The sequence below is a fragment of the Macrobrachium nipponense genome, chromosome 1, assembly GCF_015104395.2.
Source record: "Macrobrachium nipponense isolate FS-2020 chromosome 1, ASM1510439v2, whole genome shotgun sequence".
Taxonomy (NCBI): Eukaryota; Metazoa; Arthropoda; class Malacostraca; order Decapoda; family Palaemonidae; genus Macrobrachium; species Macrobrachium nipponense.
In genome coordinates, this window is record NC_087200.1 from 153,988,312 (window position 1) to 154,012,045 (window position 23,734).

General features: G+C 36.8%; 1 protein-coding gene across 1 annotated transcript in view; it reads left to right on the forward strand.

Moving 5' to 3' along the window:
* The window catches only part of LOC135218976 (NADPH oxidase 4-like), a gene marked incomplete in the record, with an annotated part of 231,949 nt that overhangs the window by 47,230 nt on the left and 160,985 nt on the right, over window positions 1-23,734 (forward strand). Inside the window, 1 exon segment of the mRNA XM_064255415.1 lies at window positions 19,438-19,533. Within this exon segment, the coding sequence (XP_064111485.1) occupies window positions 19,438-19,533 (96 nt within the window).

A 23,734-nucleotide genomic window follows, 5' to 3' on the forward strand; every position in this document is an offset into this window, starting at 1 on the left:
TTTTTCTCTCGTAAGTTTTTTTTTTCAGTGGTATGTGCCAGAGTTCATTTTTGCATTTACGTAAAATTTAAAGATAGAGACTAAGGATTAGCACAAACTTGCAGCCCGTAGCCAAACGCAGGCAATTACCCTTTGGATGTCTCTAGACTTCCCTTTTGTTAACATCTCAGGTCTTCCATGCCGAAAAGAGAACAAAACAAACTGACGGTGTGAATTTAAGTTACATCGTAAATCCTTGTGTTGCACCAGACGTGTTATTGAGGCTTTTGTAGATAAAGGCTTCTGTCTCTGGTACCATTTATGGGATGAGAACTCTCATTTTGATATAATTTACGGCTATAAAGAGCAAGTCGTAGACTCTGGAAACCAATAAAGTATTTCTGGTCATTGGTACTCGAACACGGCAACATTTGCATAGGTCAGATAAGTGGCTTTTGTTGTCATTTCGGCTCTTTGATCTTAAGGAGCTGCATAGGCACCATAAGTCTCCCTAATGTCTGTTTTACCTTCCGGAGTTCGGTAAATCTTAAACGCCCAAATCATGACCCTCGTGGCGGCAGTTTGCGTATTACCATCTAGTTTGAAACTGGCCACTTGATGGGTCCCGTACTCAAAGGTTCATGAGTAATTTTTTTTAAAAGGATACTCAATAATTTATTTACGATTTTTATATTGTAGCAGCCGTTCTTCAGGAGTATGTATCCTGCCATATAGTATACCTTGCCTTACAAGTAACTTACCCCCATACAACTCTCCAAGCTTTGTCTTAGGCATAATGAAAAAACTTTTAATGAATCGTAAAATAATAATAATGATAATTTGTTCCATTCCATCTCCCCAGTATGACGAATGGGGATCTTTCCTAGAGTGACCCTCACGGGTTTTAACCGATATGTATCTACCTTTGCGGCCCGTTTAGTAGTACTACAAGCCCGTTGGGAATTACTGTAACAACATAAACAAAAGACTGACGATGTTATAAAGACAATGACCCCCTAGAAATATTAGTCCTAGATAACGACCACGAAAACCCTTGTGGGGGGGAGGTCACTATTTACGAATGATCCACGAATGGTTCTGTTCTGTCTCACCCAGTTATAGAATAGTTTAATGAAAGGTTGTTATTGATTTACCCTAAGTTATTATAATTATAGACCTTGATTGGTGTACAACAATATCGGAAAGAATGATTCACCTGGTTGAGATCTGAGAACACCCACTGTTTGAAATTATTTGTTGTTTCAGTCACATGTGCGCGGTTTATCCGAAAACAGGCTGTTCAGATTAACTGAAGTCAGTAGAAGGTCTGGTTCGATTGTCTGATCAGTTGGAGCGACGGCAGGAAGGAACAGATGGTGTTGGTTTGAGACTCATCGAAAGAGGAAACCCAGAGGTTTTACATTTTTGTCTGTCATTCAATTTTATTATGTTCGTTTGTCCCCAGTCGTTCCTGTTCCAAGCAGATAGTTCAGATATCACGTCATAACATTACATATTGTTATTTTTTATTAGTATCACCGTTGTTTCTTTGGTTTTGTGCAGCTTTAGATCGTTTTATAATCTGTACCAAGATTTGCCACATGACAAAGGAGATGTTTCTATGAAATGGAAAGTTTGTTTCTCTGATAGGTTTCATATTAAGATTATATTTTCTTTTTCACTCTCGAAACAGTCTCAAGAGATTTGTCATTTGATTTGCTAATCTGCTGATGAGGCGTCTGTTCAGTATCATGGAAGATTGTAAGAACGTGAATAGATAGGTTCCAACCCTCCAGAGGTGAGGTGAGGCCTTCCCCTATGTCGAATCAGACTTCAGTTGTTAAAAAAAATGGTTAGATTTGACTGTAGACTGGATACAAGATACCAAATCAAGTTGCATACTGTAAAGAGGTCACTGACATCAAATCTTGGCTCATACGGCAGGGTATCCTGGAACTTCTAATACTTTATATATATCCACTGGTTAGTTAGTGATGTTGGCAGTGCAACGAGGGAGACAGTCCGTTAGTTAAGAGGCCACAATTGCAAATGACGAAGAATGAGCAAACTTGGCTGGATCATAATAAATTGCTCCTTTGGGCAGAGAGTATCTGACAGTAGTTCTGGGTTCCTGAATTTAGTGGGTGTGCTAGTTAGAACCAAGCCCCCCTCGATTATGCAGTTGTACAACATTTTGTAATATGCGCACCTACAGTGACAAGGAAGTCCATGTACGGGTTCTACTTTTTTTTTTTTTTTTTCTGGGGGGTGGGGGGGGGCATACTTGAAGGAATTCGATTCGATTGTAGATTGGAACCCCTACTGTAACGTTAACGATAATCTATAACTTGCCTAAGTAATGGCACCTATAGTGTGTCATGATAACTCTTCATTTTAATATATTTTCAGAATCGATGCCGACTGTTCAGACCAGTTAGCTACGTTTCTGTTAGTATGAGTTGACTATGTTAAGTTGAGAGTGCAGTATAAATTCACTTGATTTTACCATTTTGATGTTTCTGGCTGGATTATCTAAACAGGGCGTGATCCGACCTACAGCTTACTCGGGGTGCGTGTAAGATTTTCCACCGACGCTCAAGTTGGAAACGTTATATTCTTAACATAACGTGAGTGGTAATTAGGACTACTCATACTAAAGGGCCCAAATTAAACATGTTCATATATTCTCTGTTCTCAGTGGAAACAAAACAACTGAACAGAAATAAAGCATCTGAGTTCAGTACAGCAAATAAATTAAAACGTGCTGTTATCCAGACAGATAGCCTGTTGTTTCACCAGTGAAAATGAAAAAATACAATATATATCAGAAATAATTTTTCAGTACTGTTTAAGATGCACAATATTTATTTTTACATTTTCATTCTAATACATAAATCATAAATATCCTCTCCTACAATTCCTGTATCTTTAACTCGGAACGAAACACCTTTTTCAGACTCATTTAAACTTTCTTAAACCCCAACAACAACAACATAGTAGTAGTAGTTTGTAGGTAACTCCCTGAGTAAGCGAAAATATTTTTCTATATAGCAAAATTGTGTATACAAATCTGTCTTCATTAAGGAGGTTGTCTTGCTGCTTCTCTACTTCAAAGGATGAAACTCATTTAGATCTCTGAAACGGTTCACTGTTAGTTTGGAAATTTTGCTCTGAACAGCACATTTCATTATGATAAAAGAGAATAGGACTGAGGTCTTTTGTTGCTGAACTCTTAATATGGCTGGTGTTCAGTTGAGTAACGCTCCATGAGCCGATACTTGAAGTATTTGATGTATTCGTCTGTCTGTTAGTGTATTTTATAATGTGACATGACCAGTTTTATTGAAACTTTTAGCAGTCAAAACAGTGTTGATTTCACTGCTTGATTCTGATCTCCCCCAAAATGGAAGACTAAGTGATCTCAGAACATGAGGGACTCACGGGCCTACCTCATAGGATTTTGTTTGTCTAGTGAAGGCAGTGACAGCCGCAGTAGTTCATTGTATAGGAAAAATACAAATAACCTTTTAAAATTTGGTACATTTTGGGTCATCTCAGTATTGCACAGTAGCCCATTAGAGTTTGCCAGAAGAAATGAGAACAGTTCGTAATTGCAGTTATCTTCAGCAGGAGGTCTAATGACATTGATGTTAAGTGTGTAGGATCCGATTTCGAAATGAAGTTGCATGTGGTTTATGACTTTAGTGTTTGGTGTGTGAAAAGTAAGGATGGTGTAGGGGTGGGTATGGTGTTCAGATAGGGATAGTTGGGATAGAGTTGGAATGGTGCAACTGTAGGATTGGATAGAAGGTTGAAGTGCGTAGGAAACATATGGTGGAAAATATAATTGGTGAAATCTTCGTGTAGGTGGAAATGAATAGTCAGTGGATTTTGATAGTGGAGTAATTTGGTGTACTGCTATAGTCTTTCTCCAAGGCATTGTAAGGAAAGGGAATGTTTGTTGTAGAGAGGATTGTGGAGATGAATATAAGGACGGGGAGGGAGCAGACCATAGGATGGAGAGGGGAAGAGGGAGGAAGATTGGCGTTTGGGTGAAAAGGAGGAAGGTGTAGGCTCAATTTATGCAGCATTTCCAGTGATCTACTTTGCACCACAGATATTGAGAGAGAGTTTTCACACGCTACGTTGGCGGTGATGGTCCGCCCACTTCATTAGTTCGAGTCCTTTCTTGTATATTCACAGAAAATAGTATGATCTGATAGAATCCTCTTTCTATTACCTTATTAACTATTAATCATTGGAGAACTAGAGTTAGAAATATTTTCATATCATTAAAATGCTATTCGGAGTAGGGAAGCCAGAAGTTTTTAAATTACAAGAAATCGAAGCCAAAGATAAAAACCTTTGTCGAATGTAAGCAATGTTTTATTTCGGAGCATTATGTTATATATGGATTCAATAAATCAAACAATACAATCCAAGTTTCATGATAACTTATATGCTGTCGATTGCATACCTTTGAATGTGCCGTATAATTATATGAAACATAAAACACCACGAAATATGCCTGTTGGAAGTAGGGAGGAGGTGTATTGAGAGAAACAGCCGCTCAGCGATCACCTGATTTTGACAGATCGCTCACCGTAGACAACTCGACTGATTAGGTCAGTGTTGCCATTTCTGTAATTTGCTACTTTCTGAAAGAAAATTAATTTATGAAATCTACGGCAAAATTCGAGCGTCGGAATAATTTGTTATTTCTACAGAAACTCGTAGAAATAGAGAGAGAGCGCGCTTGACCCTCATCCTCCACCCACTATATTTTGCTACTGATACCTTGAATGTTTCACTGCGTATAACCGGTCTAACAAAAACTTTTAAGAATGGAAATTTGCTTCAAATATATGCAAACATGCTTAGGTAAATAAACATACATCTTGATACATTAAATATTGAATTGATTCAACAAAAGAAAATACATTAATCAATCATTGGATAGGCTACATCAAACAATAACTTGAAATAACAAAATCATTCATCATCGCTTTCCGACTCCTCACTGTCACTGGTGATGTTTATAATCAATTGCTCAGTTAGATGGTCACGTGCTATATCCCTTTTCCTATAAATATCCTCCACTTCTCTTGCATGACGCATACGTGACTTGCAGTCCTCTCCTGTTACTCTGTCTATTGCACGTTTAGTTATATGTTCAACATTTGTCAAAGTCTGATTGGGATTTGAATTGCATTTCTTAACCTCATTTTTTACTTGTGCCCAAATCAATTCTATCGGGTTGAACTCGCAGTGATAAGGAGGAAGTCTGAGTACCTCATGGCCAGCATCTCTAGCGATTTTGTCAATTTCATACTCTTGGAGGTACTTGTGCTGCTTTAACCACATCTAGAAGTTTCGGTTTTGGTATAGGAAGGGTCATGAGCTATATTGTGGTAGTTAACCAGGAGACAATATCCGATTTCCTTGAACTGCTGACAGGTGCTTTGTTCAATATTTTTTAATGATATGAAGCATTATCTAAGACAATGAGCGACCTAGCGGGAATGTTTACCTGTAGCTGTGTTTGAAACCATGATAGGAAGCATGTATGATTCATACTATCATGGTAATCACCCTTATTACCATTTTTCGATCGGAAAAATAGCAATCCTCCTGGTACGAATCCATATTCTCCACCAGCATGCACTAAGATAAATCTAGCTCCTTTACCCGTTTTCACTCGTGGACCAACAATTCCATCGGGTAGAGTCCAACATTTGTCCACACACATTTTGCATTTTGATTCATGTCATCCATCCAGAATATATTTCCGGTCATGGAGAATCGGATTTTCGGTTTTCATCAATAAGCCTTAGATATTTATTTCTGGCAAAAGCAATATCGTTCCTTTCCATCAAGAGCTTCCTACCGCTTTCAACTTTCATATAACGAAAGCCGAGTTCCTTAACAAGTTTGAGAAGGGACATATAAGCACCAGGGAAATTCAGAGGTGGCTTCTTCACCTTATCCAGCAGTTTTTCTATTGTTGGAATTTCACCTCTTTCATAGAAAGCCATTATCTCCCGACGTACACAGTCCTCATCAAAATCATCTAAGGCTCCCATTACTGGTGACTTTTTTTACCTAGGGGGTGGAGAGTGCATCTCTCCACGCTTGTGTTGCTGCTTTATCCGCTGAATGGAACGAACAGATATTCCTGCTGCAGCAGCAGTCCTCATTACGATATCATCTTCGCCTTCCTTGTCATATTGCTCACGAAGATAATTGCAGACCTTAATTACGACGATTCTTGTTTGGCTCGTTATCCGTCCCATACGTTTTGTGTTTTTTAATTAATCCTCCATTATTATAGTTACTCCTTTATATTTCAGTGTATGTATAGTATATCGCTGAATGGTTACTGAGCTGAGAGCTGTTTCTATTTTTTCAATGTTAGCTCGGTTAACAACTGCGTTTGAAATTCCCGCCAATTACAGTAACTGGCTATTTCAGTGATCACTCTGCCTCCCTAGATAAGGCGCATGTTTTCTAACCATTAAGTATGTTATTTGGACACGTGGACTACTATATTCATAATATATAGCATCTCCGTATTTAAATGACCTTTACAATATACATGATTCTGACCAATTTCTTATATATTTACGGGATATTGAAGATAAATGAATCAGAGTGCATTCGAAATCGTGTAAAATCCTTGACTTTGACTATTTGAGTTATACTTTAGTGATAGTTTTCTCAAAGTTCTCAAACGTTTTCAACATTTAACATACATTTTCATTTTCTTTAAAGAGTATAATTAACTTCTACAATAAAAACAACCTGAATTAGTAATTGCACGCGCCTTCAACACACTCAAATGAATAGCCACACGAATAGTCGCTGTAATCCAATTACCACCTTCGCTTAGCAAGGGGCGGGGCATCACCGCCAATTAGCGTGTGGCAAGTTTTTATAGTAATTATATGACTTTCGCTTATGGCATCCTAAAAGATACACAATACTCTTAGTGACTCATGTTTGGTACAATTATGGGTGATATCTAAGGCCGTGTCCCCCATTTATCTCTATGGATCCATACTAACAAACACCAGTAGCAGGCGAAAGTGACCCCTGAGCTTAGTTTTGTAGCCGTAATGTAATATATAATTTTATTTTGTGTGTTTGTTGGGAATTTGGTAAGCTGAATGTGCTTAAAAGGAAATAAAGGTTGGCCCTGTAGAAGCCAATTGTATCTTTAGTACTACATGTGGCATAAGATGTACTGAAAAGCTTGGGAAATACAGGGGTAAGTTGAGGTAGTAGAACGGGTAGCTGATGTAACATGATAAAGCTATGTGTTTTGAGAAGGTTCTGTCATGTTGAGAGAATGGAGGGCAATGGATTGGTGAGAAAAACATATTTCCGGGCCGATAGACATGAAAGGAAGACCAACAGAGTGCAGATATATGGAGTGAAGAGGTACTGGCAAGAAAACTACTTTATAAGCATGAGGTGTCAGAATGCGGGAAAGAGACGAGTGGAGTAGTTGTGGGCAAAGAGGGAACCGGTAGATGCACTGCTGATGGATGAACCTTCCCTGTAGGATTATGAAGTGGCAAATGTGGATGTTTTATGTCTGCACAAGTCGGTCATGTATCATAAGCAGTAGTCATGAGAATTTGGTAGCACCCAATGTCTAGTCTACTCCTCGGGCCACTCCAAGAAAAAGTATTCACACACACACACACACACACACACACACACACACACACACACACACACACACACACACACATATATATATATATATATATATATCTATATCTATATCTATATCAATATCATATATATATATATATATATATATATATATATATATATATATATATATATATATATAGAGAGAGAAGAGAGAGAGACGGAGGGGAGAGAGAGCTGAGAGAGATGACGAGAGAGAGAGAGAGATGGCTGAAAAATAGTATGTTTACCGGTTGAGCAGAAACTTAGTTGTTGGGTAAGCAAGTTGAAGTCAGTTTACACAGCTGTCTGGTTCGGCGCCTTCTTGTTTACTCAGTTTTTGGCAGTAGATTTCTCAATAGATTTCTCTCCATTGTTGTATAGATTCGGAAGGATTATAAACCAGTGATAATCTAGTATTTTTGTTATATTTCTAATTTTACATATTAGGCGTTTCTTGTATTTCACGAAATAAATGAAAAATAAGGCAACTGTGCGACAGAAGTCCGAGTGGCCTCCCTACCCTGTTACGTAAATACTAGACTCACTTTCGCCTGTCAAAACAAGCGCATATTTTGCCAAGGTATGGATATCTCTATGCCTTGTATTTTGCATCTCTGAAGAGTAAATAAGGCAGGGTTTATCTCTCATCCCCCCTCCCATGCAGCTAGTCCTCTCAGTCACCCCCGGGAGACAGCGCCCAAAAATACAAGCTGCGGATGAACTAACTGAAAAGCTCCCTCCCCAAACAACCTTCCCTCGGGGAACTTCGTCGCAAATATCGAGTCGAAAGAACTTTGAAGTGCTAAAAGCGTTAATGGAAAAAGGCTTCGAGGAAATCCTAAATAAAGTAGTAAAGTAGGCGTTGACTTTCTATACAGATACACAGAACAGTTAGCAGTATTTCCTCTCGTCGAAAGATGCCATTCAGGTCAGTGAATGTTTCTGTAACTCGGTTGTCAAATCTCGAATATCTGCCTTAGCTTGGCTTCAGTTTTCTTCAACTCGTTTGGTTCCCATATCTGTGGAGGCGTTCTCTCACTTTTCTCTCTCATTCTCTTGGCTGGCCATCATTTCGTTCCCGCTCTTCTTGCCAAAGTCAAGCTCACTAAGAGTTAAAGTGCATGAGTTTGCCGGCGCCATCGGCCTCCACATTGACCAAAAAAAAGGAAAAAAAAATTAAATGAAATTCAAGGAAAGACCGAGGATTAGATTTCGTTTCAAGTGACGAATTGAACAAATTTCTCATTAGATATTTTCTCTGTAATGAAACCCAGCTGCCATATTTGTCTTTGCATCTCATTTTGCTACTGGCACTTGGTAACGAAGTCATTCGAACTGCTTATGTTTATCGTAAGTTTTGAGAGAGAGAGAGAGAGAGAGAGAGAGAGAGAGAGAGTGGAACATCGCTACCACTGAATCCACTGCTAGCTTTTTTCATTGTACGCACTCCTCTAGTTAGTAATGTTTTTGATTGAGAGAGAGAGAGAGACCTTACCTTACCTTACAGAGTACAGACCTTACATCTTGTTCGGGTTGCCCCAGGTCCCTCAGTGTGAGGCACCTCTAATGTCTACCAGAGAGTTGCTAATGCATCTTCCGGTATATTTTGCATCTTCCAATCTTGGATGGTCTGGGATGTAGCTTAGATATTTGTCGAGCTTATTCTTAAAAACATCTACGCTCACTCCTGATATATTCCTCAGATGAGCTGGCAACGCACTGAATAGACGCTGCATTGTCGATCCTGGTGCGTAGTGGATTAATGTCCTGTGTGCTTTCCATATTTTTCCTGGTATAGTTTTGGGCGCTATTAATCTACCTCTGCTTCCTCTTTCTGATATTTTTAGCTCCATGTTTTCGGCAATTCCTTCTATCTGTTTCCATGCATGAATTATCATGTAGCGTTCTCTTCTCCTTTCTAGACTATATAATTTTAAAAATTGTAGTCTTTCCCAGTAGTCAAGATCCTTAACGTCTTCTGTTCTAGCTGTAAAGGACCTTTGTACACTCTCTATTTGTGCAATATCCTTTTGATATTGTGGGTACCATATCATATTGCAATATTCAAGTGGACTACAAACATACGTTTTATAAAGCATAATGATGTGTTCAGCTTTTCTTGTTTTGAAGTGCTGTAACAACATTCCCATTTTTGCTTTACATTTTACCAATAGAATTGCTATTTGATCATTGCATAACATGTTCCTATTCAACATCTTACCAAGGTCTTTAACTGCTTCCTTATTTGTGATTGTCTCGTTATTAGGTCCCCTATATGCATATAGCTTTCCTTCTCTATCTCCATAATTTATTGATTCAAATTTATCAGAGTTAAATACCATCCTATTTACCTCTGCCCATTCATATACTACTTTGTTAAGGTCTCTTTGTAGCGCGTTTCTATCTTCACAAGTAATTTCTCCACTTATTCTTGTGTCATCAGCGAAACTACTCACTACCGAGTCCTTAACATTCCTGTCTATGTCTGGAATCATAATAACAAACAGCAATGCAGCTAGCACCGTACCTTGTGGCACACCGAATATTACCTTAGCTTCATCCGATTTCTCATCGTTTGCAATAACTATCTGTTTTCTGTTGAGTAAAAATTCTTTTAACCATCTTCCTACTTTGTCCACTATATTATGTTTAATCATTTTCTTCGCTAATATATTATGATCTACCTTGTCAAAAGCTTTTGCAAAGTCTAGATAAACCACATCTGTTTCTTTTCCGTTTTTCATATTTTTGTATATGTTCTCACGGTGGACTAACAGTTGGGTTTGTGTACTTTTTCCAGGTACAAAACCATTTTGTCCTATATTAAACAAATTATTTTTTATTAAATGTTTCATAATATTTTTCTTCATTACCCTTTCATACACTTTCATAATATGTGTTGTTAGACTCACAGACCTATAATTACTTGCTCTAGTCTTGATCCACTTTTGAAAGTAGGGGTAATATATGCTAATTTGTGCTCATCATAAAACTTGCCTATATCTACACTTTGCCTTAATAATATTGCAAGGGGCTTTGCGATAGAATGAACTACTTTCTTTAACAAAACAGCAGGGACACCATCAGGCCCTGCTGCTGCTCCATTTTTAATTTCATTAATAGCCTGCACAATAGGTCGATTTAGCTTTATTATGAAATTTACTGGGGTGTTTTAGGAGGGCTTGGAACGGATTAGCCATTTTACGTGTAAAATGTGGTCCAAGATACGATAACCTTATGATACGAGGGGCGCCTCAGAACTGATTAATTTCGTATCTCGAGGTACTACTATATGAATCATGGTGATGTGATATAAAAAATTCATTATTATATATATATATATATCTATATATATATATATATATATATGTGTGTGTGGTGTGTGTGTGTGTGTGTGTGTGTGTGTGTGTGTGTGTGTGTGTGTAATGTATTGTTATAGTGCGTGCATTATTTTGGTCCAGAAATAAAAAGGAATGAAAGTGAAAAAGAGCGAGCTTCCAAGAGTGAATGTAAGGTAAGACTGGGGGGTGGGGGGGGGGGGGGGGGGGGGGGGGGGGGGGGGGGAGGGCTGGGGGGGGGGGGGGGGGGGGGGGTGTAGGTGGCAGGCAGAAGAAAGAGAAAGGGCGTGAGAGTCGTGTGAGTTTATTATGTTAATTGATGGTGCAGTTTGAGTCGGGAAGGCGTTTGCATATCTGTTTTTATTAAATGTGCCTCTGTCCACAAGTTGATTGAGAGACGCATTCTCCAGATTGCTAATTTGACGGGTTACACAGATCCATGAAAACCACACGGCTCATTCGATTGCTACTTATAATATCCAATTACCTTTTGTAAAAGTAAACTTTATTGAAGGTGGTGTGTAGTGTCATGTTTTCTTGAATGATCGCAACGGCCTGTGGATTCTGATGTGTGTTGGCTAAGGTGACGTCATTGTGTATCTTAGTTTGCTCACGTTCACAGGCACTTACTGGATCCCTTTGCACGAGCCACATAATCTACTAGAGATGACGTCATTGTGCGAAAGATAAACAAGATAAGGATATTGTATGATCGCTCGCTGCTAGAAGTCGCAGTGATCAACGCACACGTGTCTGCCCAGATAGAAAGACGCACTGGCAATGTTTAGTTATTTTTTGGCTGAGCATGGCTTTATTTTATTAGTCTTATGTTCCATGGGATGCCCTGTTGTTATGCTTTTTCCACATTGTGTAAACCAGGCGTAGATAGTTATTTATATGTATATATTATATATATATGTATATATATATATGTATATATATATATATGTATATATATATATATATATATATATATATATATATATATATATATATATATATATGTGTGTGTGTGTGTGTGTGTGTGTGTGTGTGTGTGTGTGTGTATGTGTGTGTGTGTGTGTATACTGGAAGATTGGGGCATCTAGAACGCCGCAGATTCAGTAGGAATAAAACAAAATTAGCATACAGCCATCGTAGCATTGTAAATTTATAGGCCAAATTTTCGAGACCACATGTCTCGTCATCAGGGCTGTAAGATTACAAAGAATAATATTTTAAAAATGGACTCGGTTAAATAAAAACTCACAAAGTCTAAAAACATGAAACTTAAATTTAAAACAAACAAAAACAAAAACAAGCTAAAAAAAATTTTAAACATCGAAAAACTAATACTGAAAAACTTGTAAAATTATATATATATATATATATATAATATATATATATATATATATATATAATTATCATGTTTAAAAAGTATTAGTACCTTACTCTATCTGAGGTAAGAACTGAGTGACATTCTCAGTTTTCAGGAGACACGACGTCAAACTTAGGCTATATTATAGATAGTTGGAAGAGCTCTGGCTGTTTAGGGAGGAAAACAAGCTGCTTGATATATATATATATATAGATATTATATATATATATATATAAAGATATAATTAACCACGAATGCAAGGTCCATGAATGTTATGAGAACAGCCACTAGAACTTGAAGAGCCCCATTCGGTGCTAATGCTTCGAGATCCAGGCAGAAAATTGATTCTGACTAACTTGGGTTGTTCTCTTTTCAAACTGTGTATTGTGCGCCGATTTTCATTCGTGTTGATCAAAGAAATTTTGAAATGGTGTTTGGCCTGTAATCAGCTAACAATATGTAAATAACAGTTATTCAGTTGTCAGTGGTTCGTGCGTCGTAATTGTTATCTTACTAAGGATTTTGGATGTGGCTGTTGAACTTTTTATTTGAAATTTTGTATATTTCTTTTCCATGCTTGTTCTATTTAGACAGCAAGAGGCCAGTTGGACTCTCTCTCTCTCTCCGGAATTCAGTAACGCCAAGTTTGCTGGTGGTGGCATTCGCATGAGCAGATATATCTGCTCTTTGGAAATTCCCATGTAGCGATATATGTAGAGAGCGATTGCCAGGAATGCTGAGTATTGACCTCTGTTCAGTCACTTCTGTTTTCTGTTTTGAATGTTGAAGATCAAGTTCGGTTAGTGGTTTTGAGCGCTCATCCCGCTGCCAACGAAACAAGTGAAGAACCCATCACGCATTGTTGGGGCAGTACCTACTTGAGAGTTTCCGCACATTTGATTTATTACCTCTATATTATTTGATTCTGTTCTGTTCCTGAACTTCCCCACGAGCTGGAGCTTTGTTCTTTGTTGGCGTCTCCTTTAGCCTAACAAACTCTCTTATGCTTTCTAAGGAAGACATCTTTCTTGCAATTTTTTCTTTCTTTAAGGGAAGACGTCTATGTATTTATTACCACATGCCGGATTCAATGTATCCTCACCGCATATCACTCCACATGAAATCACGCATCCAATTATCTGTATCTTCAACTTTGTGCGTGCCCCTCAACCCATTCTAATGTGGACTACTTAGCTTTATGTCAGGGATCTGTTCCTCACTTTCCAGGTGGACATGATCTTGTATCATCATTACACTAAGTGAAATATGATCGGAGTTGAATGCCAGAAGGATAAAGTGACCAGTTTCGTCTTTGTTTCCCTCCCTGCACATATATGAACGTCTTGCAAATGAATAAATGCTCTGCACTCCACACTCTGTCAGGTCAGTTCTTCGTGGATCACTCGTGTTGAGCGCTCTCACCTGGCAAATGAAGTCTGGCTTTCAGTTCCAAGGTCTTTTATTTACTAGTTTGAGTTAATCCGTTCGATGTTGGTGTGCATGCTGTCAGGGGAAGCTTTGTTCAGGTTTCCCAGCAGGAGAAATGCAGTCGTAGGTAGGGGATTTTTCGACGTCTGTGACCTTGGCCAGTTTTTTGTGCTAATCATATCAATCAAATGTATCCATGAATCACACTTTCTTGATTAGCCCTCTCTCTCATGTCTCATTAGTATTTTTTTTTTCTCCCATATTCTGAAATTTTTCATAAGTACTCGGCTCCTTTAATTTAATGTAGTACTCTTTGTTAAATTATAGTGGCACTGCGCTCGCAGAACCTGTTCCATAGGAGCTCAGACCTTTATAAAAGAGACGGCAGTTCCTTCACACTCCGCCATTTTGGATCTTGGACAGTCACGGCGCCTCATGGCTGACGTAGTATGCGTGCTGCCATCAGAGATGTCAACAGCGATATCTATAATGGTGTTACAGACTGCGCAGCACTTGGCTTCTGAATTAGGAAGACCCAAAACAGTAGCATTCATTTTTTCTCTCCCCAAAATTTCTCTCCCTAAAAACAGTGGAATCGTAGCTATGTCCAGTGCAGGATTTAAAGGGGGCGGGGGAGACCAGGTCACGTCCCCCTTCCCCAACTCTTGCATAGAATAATGTATAAATGTCAAAAATGTAATTATATTTCGATAATGTGCACCCACTGCACTCAAGTAAAATACTGATAGAAAGGATGAAAATAAATTTCTATAATAATTTATTTTTCCTGTATGCACGTATTTAATGATTGTATTTGCCAAAAGAACTTCACCTGCTACTTCTTGGTAAGCTACAGCGGTTGGACACAATGGAACAATCTTCACAATTACAATCTCTCTCTCTCTCTCTCTCTCTCTCTCTCTCAACATCTCTCCAAACTCTCATCTCTCTCTCTCTCGGTCTCTCTCTCTCTCTAGTACATGCAATATATATGTGCATATGATTTAAATTATATGTTTTATATATATATGTGTGTGCATTTATATATATATATTATATATATATATATATATATATATCTATATATATATTATATACTATATATATATATATTTTTGATATTTACCGTACAGTATGTGATGTGTGTATATATAATATATATATATATATATATATATATATATATATACCCGTACAGTATGTGTGTACACACACACACACACAGATATGTGTGTGTGTGTGTTGATTCCAAGTACCAACCCCCGAATTAAAGATTTCGAGATCCGCCACTGATGATATCCTGGAAGGCTGCCTTCTCGAGTGAATAGGATTCACGTTGGCGTGCAGGAGAATAAGATAGGTTCAAAGCTGTTTTGGTCCTGCCCCCCTTTGACAAAAAAAAAAAAAAAAAACCTTTTAAAACAAGAAAAAGTGTAATAGTTTCCAAAACAAAACTTTTCAATTAATTTTTAATTTTTATTACTTTTGTGTCAAAAAACGAAAAACTTACCTAGATGGGGCTATTTGTCCTTCCTTCCCCCCCCCCCCCCCCCCCCCTCCCCCCCCCCCCCCCCCCCCCCCCCCCCCCCCCCCCCCCCCCCGCCCCCCCCCCCCCCCCCCCCCCCCCCCCCCCCCCCCCCCCCCCCACCCCCCCCCCCCCCCCCCACCCCCCCCCCCCCCCCCCCCCCCTCCCCCCCCCCCCCCCCCCCCCCCCCAGATCTTCAAAACTGAGTGCCATTATTATTATTCGTGAAAAAATCAGCGTGTGTCAGACAGGGTTGGCAGATTAAATCAAACTGATTAAATAATTGAATTTTTCATTTAAAAATTCATGATTTTTAATTGTCTATTTATTTATTTTTTATTTGAAAGCAAACAAATTGAAAAATATGGTTTGGAGGTTAATAAAAACTTGAGCATACCTGTGCTGCATCTATTTATTTTGATAAAAAAAAAATTGCAAGTACATACTTTCGGCCAAAACTGGAAACCTCAAAGATAAATCAATAGTAATTCTGTCATAGAATACATTTTGAGGGAAAAAAAGGATTGAAAAAACATCTAACAAATCAAAAAACCAAATAAATGAAAATAATCAAATAAATCACCGATTTTTAGTTTTTTTTATTTAAAAAAAATATAAAGAAATCCCCAACCCTGGTGTCAGAAGTGATTAAAATCATTGTAGCTGCACTCTGGAGCCTTTAGCAGCGAGTTTTCTCGTTGCCAATCATCACAGGCAGCTTTGACATGAAAGCAGAGATCATATGCAATGAAATAGCAAAATAGAAAAAATGAAAATGCTTGCAAATTCAAAAGTATTTAGTCAGTAATGCTTGTTATTGAGTTAATCAAGATAAACAATTAAAAAATGGGCAGAAGTTTCTTCGACGCAATCGAGATTTCTGCACTGCATATAATGCTGTATGAAACTCGGCCACGGCCCATGAAACTTTCAATCACGGGCCGGTGGTGGCCTATCATACTGGGACCTATAGCAGTGCAGATGCACGATCATGGCTAACTTCACCCTTAAATTAAATCAAAACTACTGAGGCTAGAGGGCGTAATTTGATATGTTGATGATTGGAGGGGGAATGATCAACATACCAGTTTGCAGCCCTCTAGCCTTAGTAGTTTTTATTTTATTTAAGGGTAAAGATAGCCATGATCGTGCATCTGGCACTACTATAGGTGCCAACATGACAGACCACCGCTGGGCTATGGCTGAAAGTTTCATGGGCCATGGCTGAGTGTCATACAGCATCATAGTCTGTGCAGAAGAAACTTTGGCACATGTTTTACTTGTTTGTTTCTTAATTAACTAAATTATTGACTAAAAACTGAATTTGTAAGCATGTTTGTTTACTTGAGGAGTGAGCTTACAAACGATTTCGTTGGTGAGGGGAGGGGGGCGGTTAGGAAAGGCCTAAAAAAGCCAGAAAACGGCGTTTCACGTTGAGTTAGACAGGAATTTTAGGAGAGGTTATTTATAATTTTTTTAGTAGAATGAAAATGTAAAAAATGAATAATGTGCATATTAAATAATACAGGAAAATTATTTTTATTAAAATATATTGTATTTTTTTTCATTTTCGTCGGTGAACAACGGGCTGTAATTTATTTGATGTACTGAATTTAAATGTTATATTTCTGTTCAGTTATTTTGTTTCCACTTATAAGTGAGGATATATTCAATCCTTATTGTTAGTATGATTTTTATTGTTAGTATGAGGAGTACTACGTATGAGTATTGGTTATGAATACCACTTCACGCTAAGTTAGAAATATAATGTTTGCAACTCATGCGTCAGTGGAAAATCTTGCCCGTGTCCCGAGTAAGCCGGAGGTCGGATCATGCCTTTTTTAAATTCACTATTGCATCTAAACTCTGCTTTCATGTCAAAGCTGCGTGTGATGATTGTCAATAAGAAAACGCGTTGTCAGAGGCTCCAGAGTGCGGGCAGAATTATTTAAATCACTTTAGACATTGATTTTTTTTCGCAAATAATTATGGTCTTTTATATGAGTGTTTATTCAGTATACGCACTATACTTATGTTGGCATTCGTTGTCAATAGAACTTCATACATATACTTAAAACAAAAGGTTTGTTTTTGACAAAGTCTGCATTCATGTCTCTCTTGCAATGTACAGAGATTTTTTTTGCTTAAATCAGAACGTTCATTCTATTTTTCAGTATTTGTTAGTTGGTAACTAAATCAAATTTTAAAACAAGTCTTCATTTGTACCATAATTACTTACAATAGCAGAGGATAATTATAATTAATCTGAGTAATACGATAGCCATATGAGGGCAGTAAGAGATTCTGTATTGAATATAAAACATTTATTAGGAAAACAAATAAAAAGATTTAAAGCCTGCAAATTTAGAACAGGTCTTAAAGATTTCTTATATAGATTTTATCATCAAGCGAAGAGGTATTTTGTGACAGAGTCATTGAAAGCTTATTAGGACAGGAATTTGTGTTCATAGGAATGTTATGGCACCATTAATCATGTATACTAAATGAGATCCAGAGCCTTTGTCCCGGTGTTTTTCGAAATAACTTTTTTTTCTATGTCTTTGACAAAGATATTACTTAGGCATAGTATACTTTACATCCCTACCTAGTGTTTGGCAACATTCTTTGTTACTTATATTAGAAAAAAGTAAATTCATAAGAGTGAAATTAAGCAGCCGAAGCCAGTGGCAGAACACACTAATGTATGGGTTAAAAGTTACGCGTGATTTAACATATGACGTCCCGACTCCACCCACAAGGTGATGACGACAAACAGCTGTCTCTGAAATTCTGAATGAATATTCGTACTTTGTCAAGGCTTCAAGAATGGTGGCTATGATAAGTCATTATCCCCGTGGTTGCAGGACAGCTTTTGTGATTCGACTTGCACAATAGTTTAGAATTGAACAGGTAAATGAATAGTAGTGTCCTTTTTTGGGTAAGGAGTACACCCGGACATCCAAGGCTACCAAGTTTACGTCATTTGTTGACTTCCATAAGGTGCAGAAAGACAATTATATTTGCTCTATAAAGCAGTGGTTGTTGATTTCTTAGCAAAATATAACTTGCGGAACAACATTAAAACTTGCTCTCTCTCTCTCTCTCTCTCTCTCTCTCTCTCTCTCTCTCTCTCTCTCTCTCTCTCTCTCTCTCTCTCTCCCAAGAAAAAAAAATGTCATTGGTTATAATACATCACTGAATAACCTCTGTAGGCCCCAGTGCTTGGCTTGAAGTCTAAGTTCTTATACAGTCTAATCCTATACAGTTGTCTATTTATTACAATGATCGTCACTGTCATATTAGGAAAATTATCAGAGGAGTTACAACGAATGCCAAATTTTTCTTCACTTTGTTAATTGATTTTTTGTTATATAATTTTTCAATGGAGAAAGAGTGATAGAAAGTAATTTCTCTGATTACTTGTGGAAACCCTTTTCTTCAAGGATTCTAGCACTCGACCTCATGGCATAAATCCTATATACTACTACTACTACTACTACAAAGTGTAAACAAGGAGTATCGGTTTTATTTCATTGTTGCCAGAGGTTGAGACTTTTTCACGAATAGCCAATTAATCCATCGAGGAGGCGGCAAGTTAATGACGTCATAAGTTACGTCATTATATCTTCGAAAGACATTCCTCTGAGTTTGCTGGTGAGGTCTAGAAGAAGTCGGTGTTACTCTTATAATTACCAGAATTATACAACTTTTGTAATACAGACAGTCAAAAATTAGGTAGGGATTTTAGATACCCATTGACAAAGTGTCATCTTTGTCAAGTACGTTGATAAAATTTTATTCTGGAAAAACACCGGGACACTGGTTGTGAGTCTCAAAGTCCTATTTAAATGGAGTAAGGTAAATGTGTAGTTATAATTATCAATTTTTATGAGGTCTTAAATTATATTCCGCTATGACATAAATCATTCATACGTTGTCATTTGCAATTCAAGGATATGTGTTTTACGGAAGAATATCTGTATGAAAGCTAACTGTAGCCCACATCCGCTGAGGCGCCACTGCCCATTCAAACGAAATTGCCCTCTTTACTTTTACCGTGACATGAGCATAATTCAGTATACTTATTATACCTCCTTTCTTCTTCACAGATATCGTGGGTGACGTTATGCGTCGGAATGTTCTACATAGAATACATGCGCTACAAGAGAGACCCGAAGTACTATTATCTGAGACGGATGTTGGGGGTAAGTTCAAGGTTGGAGAAGTGTATATATATATATATATATATATATATATATATATATATATATATATATATATTATATATATAGATAGAGAGATAGATAGATAGATAGATAGATAGATAGATAGATAGATAGATATATTAATTATTAATAAATTTTCAGAGATGTTCTATGAATCCCAAAGTAACCATAACTTACAAATGGCCAAAGTTAATGCATGTAAAATGATTCGATTAGAAAAATAACACACTCACATGTATATGTAGTATATGTGTGTGGAATATATATATATAGAATATAAGATATATATAAATAATAATATATAATAATATATATTTATATATATATAGATATTACTTATATAGATATTATCCTTCGTGCCCAGCCCTAAGTGAAGTGTCCAGAATACTGGACACTTAATAAACAATCCTCTCAGCTAAAAAATTCAGTAGTTATGACATATAAATGTCCCATCTTCTATGAGAGATGATGCACTCCACACCATAGAAGTTTTAGACATTCACTTCTGAAAGCAAGGCGTCAGCAATCTGCTGAGTAACCAGAAGTACCGTTTCTTGGAAACATCTGAAGTTATTGGTAAATTTCAAGACCTATCACGTCCTATATATTACAACAGCTGCTGAAAATTCTCAGTGAAGATCCCTCACACATTAGTGAGTATGACCAGGCCCTCAATGTATTTTTAATAGGTGTTATAAGGCGACAGTTCTAGTTGGAGTTTGACTGTCAAGTACGTATTCTTGACAGTGGGCTTCTATCAATTGGAAATTTATTTATATTTAAATAAATTGTAAACTGCGTCATCTTAAAAGTTTTATTTTAAACTTAAAACCTAACAGATACTATAAGAAATTCTTCTTCTATATATCTGTATCGATGAAATGATCATACTATCACATTTAATCTGCGAATTGTAATATGACGAAATGCCTTGCTGGGAAGTGTGCAGAATTGTGGACACTGGGCCTCAGTAAGACTGCGGTTTCCCCTCTATTAGTTAATGATGGAGACTCATTGCAATCAACATTTTGGTATTTTTTCTTAACTTAGAATGGTTTTAATAACTTACTTGGAAGTTTTACCAATAATTACATTAACAACATATACGTAATAAGAGTTGACATGTTAGTTAAATTGCTCTGTTACAGACCTAAAAATCTCATTTACGACTAATTTTTATTTTAACTAAATGTAAGTGTAAGCCTCAGTAGCTGTTTAGTTCCTGAAGCCTTAATGTAAAGACTGTTTGGCATTTAACTGAGGAGAGAGAGAGAGAGAAGAGAGAGGAGAGAGAGAAGAGAGAGAGAGAGAGAAATCTGTAATAAATGATTCTGAGGGTGAATAAGAGAATTAAAGGTAAATTTGGACTTTAAGAAAGGAGCTATTTAAATTCTCTCTCTCCTCTCTCTCTCTCTCTCTCTCTTCTCTCTCTCTCTCTCTCTCTTTCAGCAGTTGAATTATTGAAGTCTTAATGTACAGACATTATTCGACATTTAACAGAGAAAAAGAGGAAGAGGTGGGGTTTGTGGGTAGAATTTAAATACCTTTAATTCTCTGATTCACCATCAGAATCATTTATGACATATCTCTCCCTCTCTCTCTCTCTTTGTTAAATGCCAAACAATGTCTTTACATTAAGGCTTCAGTTACTCAACAGCTCTGAGAGAGAGAGAGAGAGAGAGAGAGAGAGAGAGAGAGAGAGAGAGAGAGAGAGAGAGAGAGAGAGAGAGAGAATTTAATTAAAGAGCTCCTTTGTTAAATTACAAATTTACCTTTAATTCGCTGATTCACTATCAGAATGATTTGTTACATAACTCTGCCTCTCTCTCTCTCTTAAATACCAAACAATTTCTTTACATTAAGTCTTCAATTGCTCAAATCCAGAGGTTTGAGATGATGAAGAGATGAGAGAGAGGAGAGAGAGAGAGAGAGAGAGAGAGAGAGAGAGAGAGAGAGAGAGAGAGAGAATGTTCTCCTTTGTTAAAGTCCAAATTTACCTTTAATTCTCTCATTCCCCATCAGAATCATTTACTACAGATCTCTCTCTCTCTCTCTCTCTCTCTCTCTCTCTCTCTCTCTCTCTCTCACACACAGTTGCTGAGCTATTGAAATCTTAATGCTAAGACATTATTGGGCACTTAACTGAGAGAGAGAGAGAGAGAGAGAGAGAGAGAGAGAGAGAGAGAGAGAGAGAGAGAGATCTGTAATGAATGATGCTGATGGTGAATCAGAGAATTAAAGGTAAATTTGGACTTTAACAAAGGAATTATTTAAATTTTTCCCCCCCCCCCCCTTCCCCCCCCCCCCCCCCCCCCCCCAACTGGAAAAGGCCAAATAATATATTTACATTAAGGCTTCAATAACTCAACAGCCATTGAGACTTACACTTACAATTAATTAAAACAAAACTTGTTCATAAATAAAATTTTTAGAGAAGTAAAATTTTTAGGTCTCTAATAGGGCATTTTAGCATTTGCACTCTTTGTTATGCAGCTGTATTATCTTTCATGTGAGTAATTTCAGTATAAAAAATTAACATTCCAAGTTTTATTTACCCATGAGTTTTTAGAGGAAAAACTAGTTTGCTTTTTAGTCGAAATTTAATTATTTTTAGTGATTTATTCCACAATCGTAAATACAGTACATTCATCGCTAAACAAGTTTACAGCAGATAAACAGTAACATCTCAGTGTAGGAAACATTTTTTCCTCAAAATTTGAAGGGTTTGAGACGCCATATTTTATTAGTAAAATCTTTTATGATATCTCTTGGTATTAGTGATTTCTCAGGTTCATTATCATTCAGATGACTAAAGTATGCCATGTATATTTCGATAATCTTGCCATAATCTGTGCATTGCAGCCCAATGTCAAGAAATCTGGACAATAAAAGGCTTCATAAGCCGGAAACTGGTTACATTTGAAACTTCCCGTAAGGTATGTGCAGTTATTAGACAGAAACCTTCTTAGGCTGCGAATTTCAACAAAATCGGAGATGACAATTTTTTGGGTTCGAAGGGGATATATATGATATATTGTGTATATATATATATTATATATTATATATATATATATATATATATATATATATATATATAGTATATATATATATATATTATATATGTATTGTGTGTGTGAATTTATCAACATTACTGTGATTCACATAGTACATGCATTAAACTACAAATGTCCTTAATATCCAATTCGCTCTACCTCAGAATTAATATATATATATATATATATATATATATATATATATATATATATATATATATATATATATAAATATAAGTCATATCACATTTCCGTGATTCATATACATATATCGAGCTACAATGTCCATTAATATCTAATTCGCTCTACCTCGGGAATTAATATATTTTCATATATGCTTAACCGAAGGGGAATTTTTCTTGATAATAGACTTGCTTGGACCAGGGCGCAAACCCATGGTGATCCTTTCAAATCCAGGAACGTCAGTGAAGCTTTTACTTACTACCACCACCGCGAGAGGCATATATGAAAATATATTAATTCCAAGGTAGAGCGAATTAGATATTAAAGGACATTGTAGCTCGATATATATATATATATATATATATATATATATATATATATATATATATATATATATAAATTTGTCTCTACACGATATATAAACCCTCTGTCTTTTACATAAGGAATTGCTTCCTTATGTAAAGGACCTCTGGTTTGCATAGTATGGAGAAATACGAATTAATTAAAAAATTTGTCATATATATGTGTGTACCTATGTGTTTTAGTAAAACATTTATTATTATGATTAATATTTATTGCATATTTAAATAAGTTTTTTTAGAAAAAATTCTCTCTCTCTCTCTCTCTCTCTCTCTCTCTCTCTCTCTCTCTCTCTCTCTCTCTCTCTCTCTGGTATTAGTAGATATGGTACCTATATAAATAACTCTCTATGTACAGTATATACAGGGTTATTTATTTGAGAAGATATTAGTGCTCTTAAATGTTCGATGTGTGTTTGATGCAGATGATAATGACTAATTGCAAATATAGCACGAACGCTTTCAACCAACTGCTATTTTCATGTGAACGTCTTACTGGAAAACAGAAAGCCTATTTTCCGTTCTCACCTTGATTATAAATAAACTAGTCAGTTAAAGTCATCATCGTCACTTGGTGGAAGTTTG